Raw genomic sequence first — 17436 nt, 5'->3', positions numbered from 1 at the left:
AAAACAAAATAAAACAACTTTCTATTAATTAATTTCAGAAACATTCTATTGTCTTTTACCATGTACTGCTGTCTCTGTGCTGTTCCCAATGTGTCCTGACACAAGTGTGTGATCTTAGGTATAAAATCATGTGATCTGAGACTAAGCAAGCATCATAAAAAGCAATCAGCTATCTCGAATAGTATATGATGTATTGTGGTGGGCGTAATGTTCATGATTCTAACAGTGGAGTAGGCTGCTTTTGAAAAATAAGTTTCCACCTGGGGGAAATTCTATAGTACCGTACAGTGCATTTGGGACTGAAGTAGGTTTCACTTGCCTTCTAGGCTCTTTGACATTCATGACATTATACTCACACTTGTAGGATAAAAACTCTTGCAGCACACATTTATTTCCTCCACCAAATAAATTTAGAAAAATAATCAAAAATCAAACCACCCATTTTTAAAGGGATGTAATGAAACAAAAACATGCTAGAGTACATTGGAACATCGGACTGGAAGGAGCCTTTCAGGCAATAAAGTCCAGTTACCTGTGTTTGTAGTCAACTATTTGTCCAAGCTGTTTACAGACAACTAGTTATTTGCCTTTGTTTTCAGACAACTATTTGTCACAAAACACCTTTAATTTTCTAGGCTAACCCTCAGTTATAGGTAAGAATTCTCAGGAATCTTCCATAATTTATAATGTCAGTGATGTAACGAAAGAATCATCTTGGTTTTGCTGAGTTTAATCTTGCCAAATGTGGTTTGAACACATTTATTCACTTCTACGCAAAGGAACAACCAACACAAAACCAAAAAAAGCAGCAGCTGTTTTTGTACTATTACCTGAAAAAAGTCTTGGATTTTAAATATAAAAACATGCTAAATCTCAGCCCCTACTGAAGACACAAGTCCTTGAAGATGGATGTATTTTAGACTGACACCAGGGTAAAGTAGGAGTTAGACATGTTTGTCACTTTTCTTTACTGCAGCAAAAACTGGGATCCAACTGTTTTGTCTGTTACTTAGCAGCATTTTGCTAACCTTTCTGGCTGAATAGTTTGATCAAATGACCAGGTGCATCAAAGAATTTGGCAGCCACTAATTAAGACAATCACACTCTTTTTACACAGTTCACCAGTCAATACTCAAACAAATACAAAGTGCTAATGGGTAGCAGGGCTGGGAAGGGATTTACCTACAAACAAAAGAACTTGGCAGCCAAAACAGTGGAAAAGGGAAAGGTTCCTACCAGAAATTTCCTTTTTTGCTTCCAATGGCTTCCTTGTGCATTGGTGGCCACATGTGCTTCAGTAACAATTTTGATCAGCTCCCACTCCTCATCTGTTGGTTCAGGTTTGTGCCCAATTGTTTTCTGCAGTTCCTCCCGACGTCTCTTCTCTCGATTTTCTTCTATCAGCTTTCTCTTTGCTAACCGCTTGCTGTCATCCAGCACCACTAATGGGGGTAAAAGCACATTTAAAAAGTAACATTGGCTGCTTTTGGGATTGGCTGAAATTTAGTTGTATGCATTGCAAATGTGCTGAAAAAACTAAAACCACTTTAACTAACGAGTGAAGAGGTCTATCATCCAGCCCAGTAGGTATATGGCTTTCTTACTCCAACCTTATTCTTTCTAGAATGTGAACCCTACTCATCTTTGTGGCTGACACACTATGCACAGAGTGTCTTTATCTTCAGTAGGGTCCTACTTTACATAACATGTGAAGTTCCACACATACAGAATATTTTGCAATACTCAGATTAAGGGAGTAAATTGGATTCACTTAACAAACTCATTAGTATATTTCAAGCTAGAACATTGTCTTTTTCCTTTCTTTCAAACCCCGCCACCTACAAACCCAATGTACATGTCAGTCTCTTATTAACTGGCCTTATGTAACACAAGAAGCCTTATGTAACACAAGAAGCAAGACTGTAATAGTGTAGTAGTGTAGAGTACCAATGTACAGTGTACCAGTGCAGTAGTTCAAAAGGTATTTTGTATTTACAAAGGAATATTAGTTGGGCCCAAGTTCAGTAGTTTCTATCCATCTTATAGGTGAGGTAGTACTGCAGCTTTTTCTAAAGTAAATTTCATTTTATTGAGAGATGAGTAAATGCCCAAAGAAATTGAATACCTCTATATAACAAGATGGGGGTCACACATTTTAATTAGATTGGACCATTCAAGTAAGATAGATGGACAGGTTTTGTCCATAATTGGTGAGACTCAGGGAGCAACAATGTAGGCTTTTTTTATGCTGTCCCATCAACATGAACTGGGTCTAAATTGGAACGGTCACCTCAACAGAGAGAGAGAGGGTTGGCTGTTATGCTCATTCGTAACTGCTGATGCTACTAACTAATACCAGCTGTGGTGGTGGCTTTGGGGTGCTGACATGTTGACAGGAACCAGATAGAGACCAACATTTCACTTTGAGTAGTCACTAAATAGCTGATGGGAATAATTTTTAGGCACTATTGATATGGGTTAGATTTCAAACAGGTCTCCTAGACCAATCTAGTCCCATATCCTATAGTTTTTTGTAAGACAAAATGACAGATTATTCCTTTAGTCAACACATCTCTATTTCCAAGTAGACATAAAGCATTAGGATACCTATTAAGAAAGAGAAACTTAGTACATTTTACTTATGTATTTTCTCTTTATTGGGTCTTTTCTTCATTTATTTTTCTGCAGGGGATTACACTGGTAACAAGCATTAACATTAATGCACAAGGGGATTATGTAAACTGCTCCCCATTTATACTAATTGAAGTTACTGGCATAAATCCCCTGTGCAATGATGGGAAAACAAGACCCCTAAGGGTTAATCTTTCAGACATATGTTCTGGTTCTTTAGAACTTGAGAAGCACTCTTTTCAGTACATAACTTCTTTATAGCTAAAAATAAAACAAACAACTGCAGGATGACTCATACAACATTCAACTTCACATTCTCCAGAAATTTCTAACCATGATGTGTTTTTTTCTAGCAAAGTGTCTATCCAAATGGATCACTCCTCCCACACTTGAAATGACCATTCTTACCATTATACAAAGTGGATAAGGCCAAGAGAAGGTCCAGCCTCTTAAACCATAAACAAAAATTTACAGACCCATCAGAGAAATAGTATGCTATAACGAACTTAACACAATATTATAAAAGGGGAAACACTGCTGTCAGTTCTGCTCTGTTTAAACAATATTCACTAAGAAAAGAAAAGAAATGAAAAAGAGAAGGCTTACAATCTGTTGCCATGCCAACAAAGATGCATTTTTTGAAGCGACATTCCTGGCACTGATTTCTTGTTACTTTGTCTATCACACATTTTCCTTCATATTTACAGGAATAGGTTGGATGGAGGTTTTTCTGAATGGTTCTTCTAAAAAATCCCTAAGTGCAAAAGAAAATAAAGAAGGCATTAATATTCTGCAGTTTTCTGGCATAGATAGGAACTCAGGTTAAGTGCACACATACACAAGAGGATATACTTTGTGGCAAAAAGGCTCGGGGATTCTTGAAGAGTACACCAGTCGTCTCATATAGGATCTTTTCTTTTCTGAGTTTCATGAAAGTTTCCATCTAAAATTAAAACTATAGATCTGAGATTCCCAAAGCATATGAAGCAAGGTTTGAGTGAGGTCCTTCTCTTAATTAGATCATTATTCTCAAGGAATATTTAATAATAGGCATACATTTCCAAGTAAAGGGAAGCCTCTGCAATGGAAACAGCAGATATGCTTTGTGAAAAAACCTACAGCCACTGAGGGAGCAAAACACACACCAAAACAAAAGAACAAGTGACTGTCAGAATTTTGCCAAAGCTCAATATGCCTTGTCCATCAGAAGATTTGAATTTGCTTCTAAATACTGAATCCACAATCTTCAGCTGGGTTATAACCTTGAGAAAATGAGTTCATCCTTACTGGCCCCACACCTCTGCAACTCCAAACAAAATGTTACATGCACGGCTATCACTACTCATAGTAGTATGAATTTGGGGCAGATTCTCAGCAGGTACAACTTAAGGTAGTACTACTGAAATCAATGATTTATACTGTCTAAAGATCTGGCCTTTCCTAGAGAAATCAGATAAAACCTTCCATCCAAGACAACAAGAAATTGTTTTTTAGATATATTGGGAGTAAAAGGAAGGCCCAGGGAGGAATAGGACCCCTGCTAAATGGGCAGAAACAATTGGTGACAGACAGGGGGGACAAGGCTGAACTCCTCAACGAGTTCTTTGCCTCAGTGTTCCTAAGTGAGGGGCACGACAAGTCTCTCACTGGGATTGTAGAGAGGCAGCAGCAAGGTGCCAGACTTCCATGCGTAGACCCTGAGATGGTGCAGAGTCACTTGGAGGAACTGGATGCCTTTAAGTCAGCAGGCCCGGATGAGCTCCATCTGAGGGTGCTGAAGGCACTGGCCAACATCACTGCAGAGCCACTGGCGGGAATATTCGAATGCTCGTGGCGCACGGGCCAAGTCCCGGAGGACTGGAAAAGGGCTAACGTGGTCCCCATTTTCAAAAAGGGGAGGAAGGAGGACCCGGGCAACTATAGGCCAGTCAGTCTCACCTCCATCCTTGGCAAAGTCTTTGAAAAAATTATCAAGGCTCACATTTGTGAGAGCCCGGCAGGGCAAATTATGCTGAGGGGAAACCAGCATGGGTTTGTGGCGGGCAGATCATGCCTGACCAAACTAGTCTCTTTCTATGACCAGGTTACGAAACGCCTGGACACAGGAGGAGGGGTGGATGTCGGATACTTAGACTTCAGGAAGGCCTTCAATACGGTATCCCACCCCATACTGGTGAACAAGTTAAGAGGCTGTGATGTGGATGACTACACAGTCCGGTGGGTGGCGAATTGGCTAAAGGGTCGCACCCAGAGAGTCGTGGTGGATGGGTCGGTCTCGACCTGGAAGGGTGTGGGCAGTGGGGTCCCGCAGGGCTCGGTCCTTGGACCAATACTCTTTAATGTCTTTATCAGTGACTTGGACAAGGGAGTCAAATGTACTCTGTCCAAGGTTGCAGATGACACAAAGCTATGGGGAGAAGTGGACACGCCGGAGGGCAGGGAACAGCTGCAGGCAGACCTGGATAGGTTGCACAAGTGGGCAGAAAAGAACAGGATGCAGTTCAACAAGGAGAAATGCAAGGTGCTGCACCTAGGGAGGAAAAATGTCCAGCACACCTACAGCCTAGGGAATGACCTGCTGGGTGGCACAGAGGTGGAAAGGGATCTTGGAGTCCTAGTGGACTCCAAGATGAACATTAGCTGGCAGTGTGACGAAGCCATCAGAAAAGCCAAAGGCACTTTATCGTGCATCAGCAGATGCATGACGAATAAGTCCAAGGAGGTGATACTTCCCCTCTATAGGGCGCTGGTCAGACCGCAGTTGGAGTACTGCGTGCAATTCTGGGCGCCACACTTCAAGAAGGATGCGGATAACCTGGAGAGGGTCCAGAGAAGGGCAACTCGTATGGTCAAGGGCCTGCAGACCAAGCCCTACGAGGAGAGACTAGAGAAACTGGACCTTTTCAGCCTCCGCAAGAGAAGGTTGAGAGGCGACCTTCTGGCTGCCTATAAGTTCATCACGGGGGCACAGAAGGGAATTGGTGAGGATTTATTCACCAAGGCGCCCCCGGGGGTTACAAGAAACAATGGCCACAAGCTAGCAGAGAGCAGATTTAGACTGGACATTAGGAAGAACTTCTTCACAGTTCCAGTGGCCAAGGTCTGGAACGGGCTCCCAAGGGAGGTGGTGCTCTCCCCTACCCTGGGGTTCTTCAAGAGGAGGTTAGATAACCATCTAGCTGGGGTCATCTAGACCCAGCACTCTTTCCTGCTTATGCAGGGGGTCGGACTCGATGATCTGTTGAGGTCCCTTCCGACCCTATCATCTATGAATCTATGAATCTTAAAGTTAAGGACCTGATCCAGCTACCATCAAAGTCAGTAGGCATTCTATGACTGAATTCAGAGTGGAATCAAGCTTTAAAGACTTCATTTAGATGGGTTCAAAGACAGCAGTTCAGATAAAGATTTGGTTCCCAATTTCCCCATAATTTGAGACCACCTGTAGCTAAGTGAGCCTACCTTTCAGCTATAAAGTACAATGAGGCCCTTACCACACAAAAGATTTCCATGCATATTTACCATGCTTATGCACATGCTTCACTTAAGGTACCACAAATGTAATCTTGGTTCCAGTGAAGTCAATGGCAAAACTCCCATTGAGAAACAGATCCAGGGAGGATTTCAGCTAGGGAGTAGGTTCTTCACTAGGAAAAAAAGGTATATTCTTAATTTGAGTTAATTTCCTTAAGTTAACTAACTTGGTGTAAAAGCCTAACGAAGACTAGGCACTTGGTTACCTTCACATGAATTAGCAAGCTGAATTAAAGCACCTGGGTAAGCATTTCTTTAAGTCAACCTCCTAGCTACATACATTCTCATCTTCACTATATTTTACCTCAAACTACTTAATTTGAATTAAGAGCATGCATTTTTTTCCTAGTGAAGGCCTTTGAAGTCAATGGAACTTCTCCCAGTGAATACAGTTAAGTGTAAATGAATGTCTCTTTGCAGGATCAGGGCCAGTGGTCATGCCCAAAGCACACAGAAGTCAATGGAAAGACTTCCACTCACTTTGCAATGCTTTTAATTAGGCTCTAAATTAAATGTTACCTGAAATAAACAGATCTGGATACAATTTCCAACCTGTAAGAAATGTTTATTTTAGGGGAGGGAAAGACCCTGACTCCCTTCTTTCTCATGCTTGTTTTATAGCAACTTACATGAAGCTATTTCTTTAACTGCAGTGATGCAAGTGAAATGAACGGGGCCAACAAAGTAAAAGGCAGCTCTGGAGTTCAGCATACATTGAAGTCTGGGCAATTATAATTAAAACAGGACACGGAACAATTTGTGCTCAACTTCAGAGTGCAGTTCTAAGGCTCTCTCCAAACATTTTGTGTACTTAGCATGGCTTTGACTTTATAGCTTGTAACACTTTTTCCCCCATTAGGCTTCTCCAGTCTTGGACCAGATTGTGGTTTCTCATCTTGCCCCTTTACTTTTCTCAGAAAGGTTTAATTAAAAACACTTCAATCGGCTCCAAATGTAACATGATGGGGAAAGTCCCTTTTATGTTTGTGTAAGCACCTGTTTAGTTTACTTGTTCCACCGTGTTGGTGGTTGGATTGATTTTAATCCTGATGCTGGCATGTCATCTTAATTTTTATTTTATATATGTACAGTACATACAAATTGATTTTGATAACCAATCACATGTAGAGCCAAATTATGCACCTTTGCTACTTGTGTTGCTTCCCTACACTTTAGAGTTGCACACAAATATCAGGGATGGACAAACTTACACTTGAATTGCTTTAAAGGGAAAGGGAAGTTCTCTGGAGCATAAAGCAGCTGTTCCTATCTAACTATTCCAGCTTCATGATCCTATAGCTATATGCTATAGCTAAATCATCCTAACTTTGACACTGAATGAAGCAACGTTAAAGTTGGAGTAGTCTGATTAAACATGTATAACTACAGAGTCATGCAGAGGTAACAGATGCATTGCAAGAGCCTGTATCAGTATTCGTTGGTACTGATATAATTGTTATATCAGTTTGGGTATGGACAATGAATGTTTGCAGCCATTTCAAAAGGGGAACATTTCAAAAGGGCAGCAGCTGTTTGTTTTAATTGTTATGTGTGGACAAGCCAGGAACAATACAAACATAGCAAAATTGTTCCAGCTTTAACACTGCTTCATCCAGGTTAAAGCTGAAGCAGTTTTACTACATGGATCATTCCCAGCTTGTCCACACACAATAATCAGAACATAACTGCTGCTGCCTTTTTGAAACTTTGACTTTTGAAATTGCTTCAAAAGTACATATGCCTATATGTTCAGTTCCCTCAGAAGATTGAACATGGATGGCCCTGTAGGATGTAATGAAATTGGCTGCAATTTTATATATACATCTCAAACTCTAACTTGAACCAGTACAATCAAGCAACATCTAATGTAGGCACAGACACCTAGTCCCTAACAGCCCCTCGCTCTGCCTGTATATTACAATATGTGAGATGTAGGCACAGTTCTAGAAAGTGACAAATAGTGTGAGGAAAAATTTGCATACAGCATGGATGCTTTGATCATAGGAATTTTTGTGAAATGCAGATTCTGGACCCAGCCCAGATTAAATTAATCACCAAATTAAATTGATTTTTGGCAGAAACACCTACAAATGTTAATTCATCTTGCTAGGGAACAGAAACAATTGGAGCAACTTTGCCAGCAAATCACACAACTTGAAAAGGAATATATGGGCCCTACAAAACATAGCCTGAAATATGTAGTTATAAAATATCTGTCCGGAAGTCTTGAAAAGGCAGTAGATTTGTAAACATCCCTCTGTTAGCAAGCCACTCATGTACTGGAGACAGGGATTTATTTTTTAAATAATTTGTTGCCAATTATTTGCTCGGCTTAACTCCCTATGCGCACAAGGCTCATTTGAAGTTTTGCCTTTGACAAAAGAATGGCTGGTATATAAAATTTAAGTGGATTTTTTGCATTGATTTTTAGGACTGTTTGGATCTATTGAACAACATATATCTAAGTTTAAATGTTAACAATCTCATGGCAAAATCTCATACTAGTTTAACTATAATTTTGTAGCTGATTGGAGAGCCCATCTGTATAAAAGGTCAACAGTTCACAATGTTTTGCTTCCCCCTACTTGTCATCCTACCTGGATGAAGCTGTACGTTTAGTTTTATGCTTTACTCTGGAAGTGAGTGTATAAAACAAACAAACAGAAATCTAATTTAGTTGAGTTTCCAAACTATTTTTTTAAAACATTCCTATTACTTCATGCTACCGAATGCTGAGCTTGCATGGATGTGTGGGTTTTTGGTTTTTTTACAATAGGTACAGAAGTACTGGCAATCAAAAAAAAAATCATATTGACAAGCCAGATTCTCAGCTGCTGTAAAATAGGTAGCTCAGTTGAAGTCAATAGAAGAATATTGTTTTAAACAAGCTGAAACTCTGGTCAAATATATATTTAAAAAATTAGAAAATAAACTTTTAAAATAAAACTAGAAAAAGCTAATTTAACAAAACAACTTATTTTCAATTCTGAACCTCTGCAGAATTGACTACATACCGGATACATATGGATACAAGGATTATCATCATTAATAGATGTAGTTATTCTCTTCTCATCTGCCTTTATGTTTTGTGACAGCCAAGTACAGCAACTTGTATAAGAATATAGAGTGAACTGGACTGCCCTTTCCAGTTCCAAGCTTTCCACTCTATTTACCTTGCAGCCTTCACAAGTGATGCAGCGATAATGATACCCAGTGGCTTTGTCACCACATACCACACATAGCTCGTCCTTGTCTAAGTAACTGGGTATGTACCCTGTAAGAAAGAGAGAAAGTGGCAGGTAAGCATCTAAATATAACTTTAACATTCACTATAGATGTCTTCTACATAGTCCCCATTTCGGAATTCCCACAGCCAAAGACTGAAATTCCTGGATAAAAAAGGTTCTGCTAGAAATGTGATAAACATTTAAAACCAATCTATAATACCATCTCTTTTTCAAAAGAGCAGCTTGTGTTTTTCCTGGTAGGATAAATCTAGAAGGGAAGACTAGGTAACTATTTTTTGGGGAAATACTGTTTTTAAACTCAATGCCTTAAACATGAACAAGGTGCAATATAACATACTTCATTTTACTTTATTTTATGTAAAACAGATATGTTTGTAGCATGAAATAAAATGGCTACAGTTTATGTAAATGACTGAATAGCTTATTAAAGTTTACTTGCATTGCATTTATTTCCAAATATTTTTATGGGCATGACTCAGGATGTATAATCAAAGAACTAAAATTATACCAGTCATATTTCAGCTGGGTGTGCACTACAGGGACATATTTAAGATAGGTGAATTTATGACATCTTGGGCATCTTAATGAGGGAATGAAACATAATGGGCACATCCAGACGAGCACAGTCATGCAGTACATGGCTCTGCAAACAAGTCTGCAGCGCCACATACTGCACAGTCCAGTGTTTTCTGCACTGCAAGGGCATGCTGCCTGAACATGCGCTGCTCTGTTTTTTTTCCCCTGACACCCCAGGGGACAAAAAAACTCGCAGAAAAAAAAAAATCTGGAGCGGTGCATACTCGGGCAGCATGCACTACTGAAAAGTGAAGCTGGGCTGCCTGGAGTTGCGCTTTGGCTGCTGGCCAGGCACAGTAGGATCTCTACAGCTGCAGCCCTGGGACGCCCCCAGGATGCCAGGTAAGGCTGCTGGGGCCAGCCCAGTGCTGGGCCCAGCATCCCCTACCACTCCAGGGGTAACTTGATGCGCGCCAAAGCACTCGTGGCACAGGCATTCCCCAGGGAACCAAAAGCCCACACATGTCTGAACGCGCTCAATGGGTGTATTTGTACATTCACGTGTATATGAGTGGGAGTGATTTTTTCCCCCCTGAGGACACTTACCATACATTAGCACCTGCAATTATCTATCACTGTTAAATAAACCAGTTGCATTGGTTGGTTCATTTCTCATAACATTCATTTTTAGTACCATCAAAGTGTTGCAAATTAAGTTTAAAAACAAAACAGAATTCTAATAACACAATAATATTTTTAAACTAGAGAGAAGTTTAAAATCAGAATAAGATATAAGACCACGAAATAAAGTTTTTTTATTCAAACAATGTATTAGCAATCGATTTCTCAACTAGATAGGCTAGGTCTCTGCATAAGGATTATTCAGCATGGGAATTTCTGGAATAAATTCACCCTGTGGGAGCAATGGAAATTCCTGATCATTAGCACAACGCTCTGGCAGACAAGTTAAAGAGTGCATTGTACATGTTTACATGGTACCCCAATGCAAAAGAAGGTGCGGTTTTGATTATGCAAAAGGCTTTCAGTAGTAAGAACAAAGTACCTATCTTTGTCTATTTTATTCAAAGCTCAAAGGTTCAGGGGACAACTTAAAGATTTTCAGTTTTGTAGTTTTTCTAATCAATGTACAGGAGCTGTATACCTAAGAGCCTCTGAGAAACAAAACAACAACAACAATTAAAAAAAAAAATCGCACATTCTCCAGGGAACCAGGAGGAACTAAACAGAATGTTTCCTAATTTACTTAATACAGACATTGAAATGGTTGCCCTCATATTTAGGTGGGAATATTATTATTTCTAATGCAAATGTATTTAAATACAATTCTATGCTTAAAAACAATTTTGTGTTTAATCTCCCAAGCACAGTGCATTTTGGAAGGATAAACTCCTACCAAACCTAGTCACTGTAAGTGAAAAAGGAATTTACTAAGAGGGACTCTCTTGGATGGGGCCCTCTCGTTTATTGTTTTTTGTCTTGAACTAGATGGTAAACTCTGCAGGGCTTTTTGCATTCGTGTGGCAGTAAGTTTATAATGACCCCAAGCCTGTAGGGACTCACAGCATGCCACCATAATGAAAATAATAAATATCAGTTGCCATAAGAAGAAAGGAAGACAGCTATTGGCGTTATGTTACATTGTGGTCTGATGCTAGTTTCTGGCCTCTTATCAAGCCAGAGGCAGCTGCAACATTGGTAAACTGTAGTGCCTTTTATGGGGCTACACCAAATGGGGGTTTTGCAGAGGGAAGCAGCTGAGTCGAGAAGAGACTTTCTGCAAAAAGGATTAGATGGGGAAACTGAATCAAATTAGAGCCACTTTGAGAGCTAAGGATGTGTAAAAGTTTCTGGCCAGCCCCAGGGCAACTGATGGACCAGATGGAATCTGGAATTTGGGGAAGTTACTAAGCATCTGATCTTCGCAGAACACCAACTCAAGCAACAGCTCAAAATGGACCTTGTAAATTGGATAAAAATGAACAGGCCCTGTCTGTCCACAACATCCAAGCTGCACTTTAGATATGGCAGAGAGGGGTGAATGTATGGAACTAGTCATGTATACTTGGCTATATAGGTCACCAATGCCAATGGGCAGCATGAAATCTCTTCTAGTGTATGCCACTGACTCCTAATGGACATTATGCTATTGGATGATTTGCAGTTGTGAAGCCCTGCTCTACCATGCCCCTTTCTGCTCTATTTTGTTTCACGTTTCCTGGGCGGAACCTATGTTCAATCAACATAACGGACACAAGCTAGCAGAGGGTAGTTTCAGGCTAGACATTAGGAAGTACTATTTCACTGTCAGGGTGGCCAGGACCTGGAACCAACTTCCAAAAGAAGTGGTGCTGGTTCCTACCCTGGGGGTCTTTAAAAGGAGGCTGGACGAACATCTGGCCAGGGTCGTTTGACCCCAGTACTCTTTCCTGCCACGGCAGGGGGTCGGACTAGATGATCTCCTCAGGTCCCTTCCGACCCTACCAACTATGAAACAGCCAAGCTGAAGCTATCCAGCATTACAACCTGGCTAAGTAAGTTCTTAATAAAAGTAAAACACATCTCACTGAAAGTTTTATTAGCCCAGGTGTGCTGTGAGCTTATTGCTCTTGCTGGGCTGACACCATCCTACAATCAGCATAAGGCTGGATCTGCACCATTATCCATTTATCCATCCAGTACAACCTGAGACTGTTCAGCTTAATACCCAACCTAAGACCTTTCTAAGTGGGGTAACACAAATAGATGCTAGTGACCTTGATCTAGCATGTGGCTGTTTCTCTTGCAGTCTAAGATAACTCCCTTGATTTCCAGACTTCCAGCTGCCACTCTGTCTAATCTTACTGAATTGGCAAGACAAACTACTCAGCAGGAGAGCTTGCTTCTGCCCTTAAGGAATGTGTGGTCATAATCCACGATCAGCAACCCTGTCTGAAATCCATAATACTTGATCAAATTGAATTTTGACTTGTAACATTCTTTCTATGGGTTCAGCAAGAAAAAAATATTTCCCATAGGGAAATGTACAATGAGCATTTCCTACCAGCACTAGAGAGAGAATGAAATCTCTTGATTTAAGCCGAGCAGAATATTTTCGAACGCTATATGTAGATCCTCACATCTTCATTTGAAGAAGTGACACCTTAAACCACTGTATTTGGCCCAAGGCATGCTTCCAGAGTTGAAGAAAAATACTCTTGCCCCACCCACAAGAGAGATAAGAAAAGCACCTTATATAAAGGGAACTAAAAAATGCCATAGCAAAACCTAGCCACCACCTCCTAACAAAATCAAGGAGTTTTTATAACTTACACATTGTGGCTCTGCCTCAAATATTGCACAGCTTTTCAAAAATAAAATTATTTAAGTGGTTTGCTTCTGTTTACTCAGGGTATGTACAGAAGTTACGCTTTGATCAACCTAAATGGTTGACCTGATCAAACTAAGTGCTGAACTATGCACATGTTTGCAGAGGTTAGACTGGGCAAAAAGTCACCACCTGATCTAACTTAGTTCACCCGTGTGCAGACCTTAAAATCTGACTGACCTAACTAAGGTTAGGTTGATCTATATGTTTGGGAAGGTTAGATTTGGTAAAAAAAAAAAATGGCTGGTCTGTTGTAACCCACATACGTATATCAGAAAAGCCCTTGGATGGATAACCCTTCATGCACCCACCAATCCTTCCCTCTCCCTCCCCACCCCAACATGCTAGTCCTACCAGCCTCCCCACTGGACCCATTAACGCCTCTGTGGACCTGATAGCCCTCCTGTGAACCCACACCTATTTTGACTGCATTTGTTGCAGCTCCTGGCACCAGCAAACTTGTGCACATGCAGAACCTGATCTACAATCACATGGCTTAAAGTGAGCTGTGTGATTGTAGATCAGGTCCTGGGAAGGTGTGTACGCGCTCACAGTGCAGCCCTGGGACTGGGAAAGCCCTCGGTCAGCTCTGTTTGGGCTACCATGCCTGTTTAAAAAACAATGAGAATGCCAAATAACCTTTAATTCAAATGCACAGAATGCTCTGCTATCAATGCAACATACTGGTTGTTCTCAACTTCCACTTCAGCTGTGATTTCACTGAACTTTATGCCACACAAAAGGAACTCGGAACCTCGCAGAAGCACATACCTAGCAAAGAAAACGTCTCCTCCATAAACTACTACTGAACTCTTCTGATGAAAGATGCCTTCTTAAAACACTTCTGTAGTTGGAGGGCACTGGAAAAACCCATTTTGAAAGTCAATGAAAAAACATCATTTATCATAAGAGAATGCGTGGGAAGACCAGGACTCTGAGTCTGCATCTGATTACACGGACAAAAATGCCAGACTTCTTAATAGACAGGCAAGGTTTCATAGATGTTAGGGCTAGAAGGGACCTTGTGAGCTCATTGGGTCCAACCCCTTGCCCAAAGGGCAGGAAGTCAGTTGGGGTCAGATGACCCCAGCAAGGTGAGCATTCAGGCGTTTCTTGCATGCATCCAGAGTAGGTGCTGGCACCACTTCTAGGGGGGTCTATTCCACACTCTGGAGACTCAGATGGTAAAGAAGTATTTCCTTATATCCAGTCTAAAATGGTCTTCCAGCAGTTTGTGACCATTAGACCTTGTTTTGTCTTGGGGTGCCCCGGTGAGCAGACGTTCTCCCAGTTCCTGATGCACACCCCTTACATATTTATAGGCTGTCACCAAGTCACCCCCGAACCTTTGCTTCTCCAGGCTGAAGAGTCCCAAGCCTCTCAGCCTCTCCTCATATGGCCTGCTCTCATGACCTCTAATCATGGTGCAGGTTCTTTGGGTAAATGTGTATCTTTTATTAGATCAACTAAAGAACAATTTTTCCAACTATTTAGTTGGTTTAATAAAAGATATCACATCTACCCAAAGAACCTTGTCTGCTTATGCCTTAGACCAACATGGCTACAACCAACAACCCAAAGACATCTTAACATAGGTTAGTCAATTAGCTGCATTTCAGAAAAATTCTATGACCAAAGATGCTTTCAATCACAGAAGTGTGGGATGTACACAGGGAACTGAAAAAAAATCACTCTTACATACTAATAATTGCAGAAGCGTAACTAGCAAGTTTTGTCCCCTGGCAGAGTGGGAAGAGGAGTGGATAGCAGATATGTCAGTTTTATCTGCCCTGGGCCCAAAATCTCTGGCTGCGTCCAGACAAGCAGGGGAATGTGCTTACAGCGACACAAAGTGCTGTGTTGAGTCACACTGTTCCACTTTGGGCAAACTGTCCTTGCCCAGCTCCTCCTGGCTCGCAGCATGCTAGAGCAGCCAGGGCACAAGTGGAGCAGTAAAGACACTCTGGCTTGCAGCCAGAGCATCTCACTAGAGGAACAAGTCTCCATTTGTTCTGGTGCATGTTATTTTTGTGTGCTCTGAGCCACCTTTTTTCCCGGTGGTTTTTTTTTTGTTTTTTTTTTTGCTACCACTACTTTGCAACACGGGGCACATTTTAACATTCCACGCATACGATTTGTGGCACCACAAACTGCATGTGCCTACACATGGGGATATGGCCCCTGGCTGCTGCTGGCATGGAGAAGTCTGCTCACCTTTGGTTGTTGTAGCTGCTGCTGCTACAACAACAGTGCGGAGTAACCACACTTGGCTGCTGTGGCTATAACTGTGGTGTTGGGAGGCTGCTGCAGCACTATGTACTCTTTGCAGAGCTACTATTCTGGCACCCCCTCAGAATGGGCGCCTGGTGCCAGAGCCCCACATACCTTCCCCACCCCCCATTATGCTGTTGAGTAATTGTTTATTATTTCATGTTTGAAACCAACTTAGTTTAATTTCTTTCAAGCAGAAATGCTCAGTTTTGCATTTGCACAAAAAGAGGTCCGTTTGAAAATTCAGTATTCAGTATTTTGGCACTTTATAGTACCAATCAACTGCATATGGCACAAGGTAATGTATTAAAGGTCTGTTCCTAAAATTCTTATTCCCTGTAGGATGATATGCATGAGTAAGAGCTATTCATTAAATATAAGTCAGGGTTGTTGGACTTGTTCATAAACTAGTTCTGACATACAGTGTCTTGTACGGTGAAAATGGAGAAAGAAAATCCACTACCAGAGCTGAAAAGTAGATTCATATTGCTATTCTGATGATTCAGTCTGTCACTAATGTTTTATAACTCAATCTGACTGGAAAAGAAAAGGACCAGTTTCAAGCAAAAATAATCCCTGTTTTACTTATATATGTAAGTTTAAGAAATGTGTTCCACTGAATTAAGCACACAGCTGAGAGTTGGAAAAATACACTCTGTTCTAGTTCTGTCAATGACTTGCTATGTCATGTCAGACATGCCACTTAATCATTGTGAGCCAAACTTTTCTCTTATGAAAAAAAACAAGGAAGAGAATTATAAATACAAATAATCTTCATTATTATCTGTCTCAACTGTCTGTTTAATGACTTTTGCAGGACCACTTTAATGCTTTCTGATTTTTTTCATTTCTCATTTTTGCTAACTTATTACCACCAAGAGAAAATACTTTGTAAAACACTGAAGTAACAAACGTTAGTAAGCAGAATCACATTTCCCTCAACAGTGGATCTGCTTGATGATCTGCATTGTTAGTTTGACCTTTGCCTGCAGTCTTCTTTACCTGATAATATCATTAAACTCCAGTAAGCACCTCTGAAAAGATGCCATTTCAAGGTTACACATTTACAGTCTTAAACAGACTCCAACTGTGCTCAGTTCACAAATGAAAATATGACTTTTCTAACAGCTAGACCTGAAACTTAAGTCTGGATCAGAAAATGTATTAGTTAGCAGCACATGCTACACAAGTGTTTTTGACAGAGTACTGAAAACTATTTAGCTCTAACCATCATGTAAACTGTTGCCATCATCAATGTAGTTACGTCTGCTGCTAACTCTTGGTACAGAATGTGGCAATGGGAACCATGTTTAACAGTCAGGCCATGATATTTTTGACTTACCCCTTCTTATCAATGTTAAATATTCTACATTTGGGACTTAAAATAAGATTTTCAAAAGAACCTATGCGTCTTTAAAGGTCACATCCTACATTGAAAAATGGCATAAGAAAACCTAAGCCTTATGAAAGTCAATAAAGCATAGCCTCTTAAGTTGCACAGGAACTATTTAATATGTTACCCCCACGTGACAATTTTGGTGATAATGTGCAAGGCAAATGTGATTCACACTCCCACAATGAAAGCAAGTCAACGTTCTTTTTTATGAGGTCAAAAAGCAAGCAGACCTGGCTCCAGATGCATCCCAATCTGTTGGTTAAGAAGATACCAATTTTCTGGTCACAACTATCCTTAAACTATCCATCTGTGCTAGGAGTACCCCAGTTTTTCAAGCTTTAGGAGGACACCTATAGCTCAGTGAGATTTTTTTTTTTCCTGAAAAGGTTGGAAGATAACAAAAGCATCAGCCCCTTTTTGCAAACTGGAGTGAGAGTGAGATTTTAAGGGGTTAT

The 17436-nt window shown here is 40.7% G+C and overlaps 1 protein-coding gene across 1 annotated transcript in view; it reads right to left on the bottom strand.

Moving 5' to 3' along the window:
* Positions 1-17436, bottom strand: part of THRB (thyroid hormone receptor beta) — a gene marked incomplete at its 5' end in the record, with an annotated part of 203396 nt that overhangs the window by 12776 nt on the left and 173184 nt on the right. The window contains 3 exon segments of the mRNA NM_001287311.2: positions 1237-1442; positions 3238-3385; positions 9339-9439. Coding sequence (NP_001274240.1) covers positions 1237-1442; positions 3238-3385; positions 9339-9439 — 455 coding nt within the window.

This window comes from Alligator mississippiensis, chromosome 5, assembly GCF_030867095.1.
Source record: "Alligator mississippiensis isolate rAllMis1 chromosome 5, rAllMis1, whole genome shotgun sequence".
NCBI classification, from domain to species: Eukaryota; Metazoa; Chordata; order Crocodylia; family Alligatoridae; genus Alligator; species Alligator mississippiensis.
The sequence above is the reverse complement of the archived record's forward strand: the minus strand, read 5'-3'. Positions and strand labels throughout refer to the sequence as shown.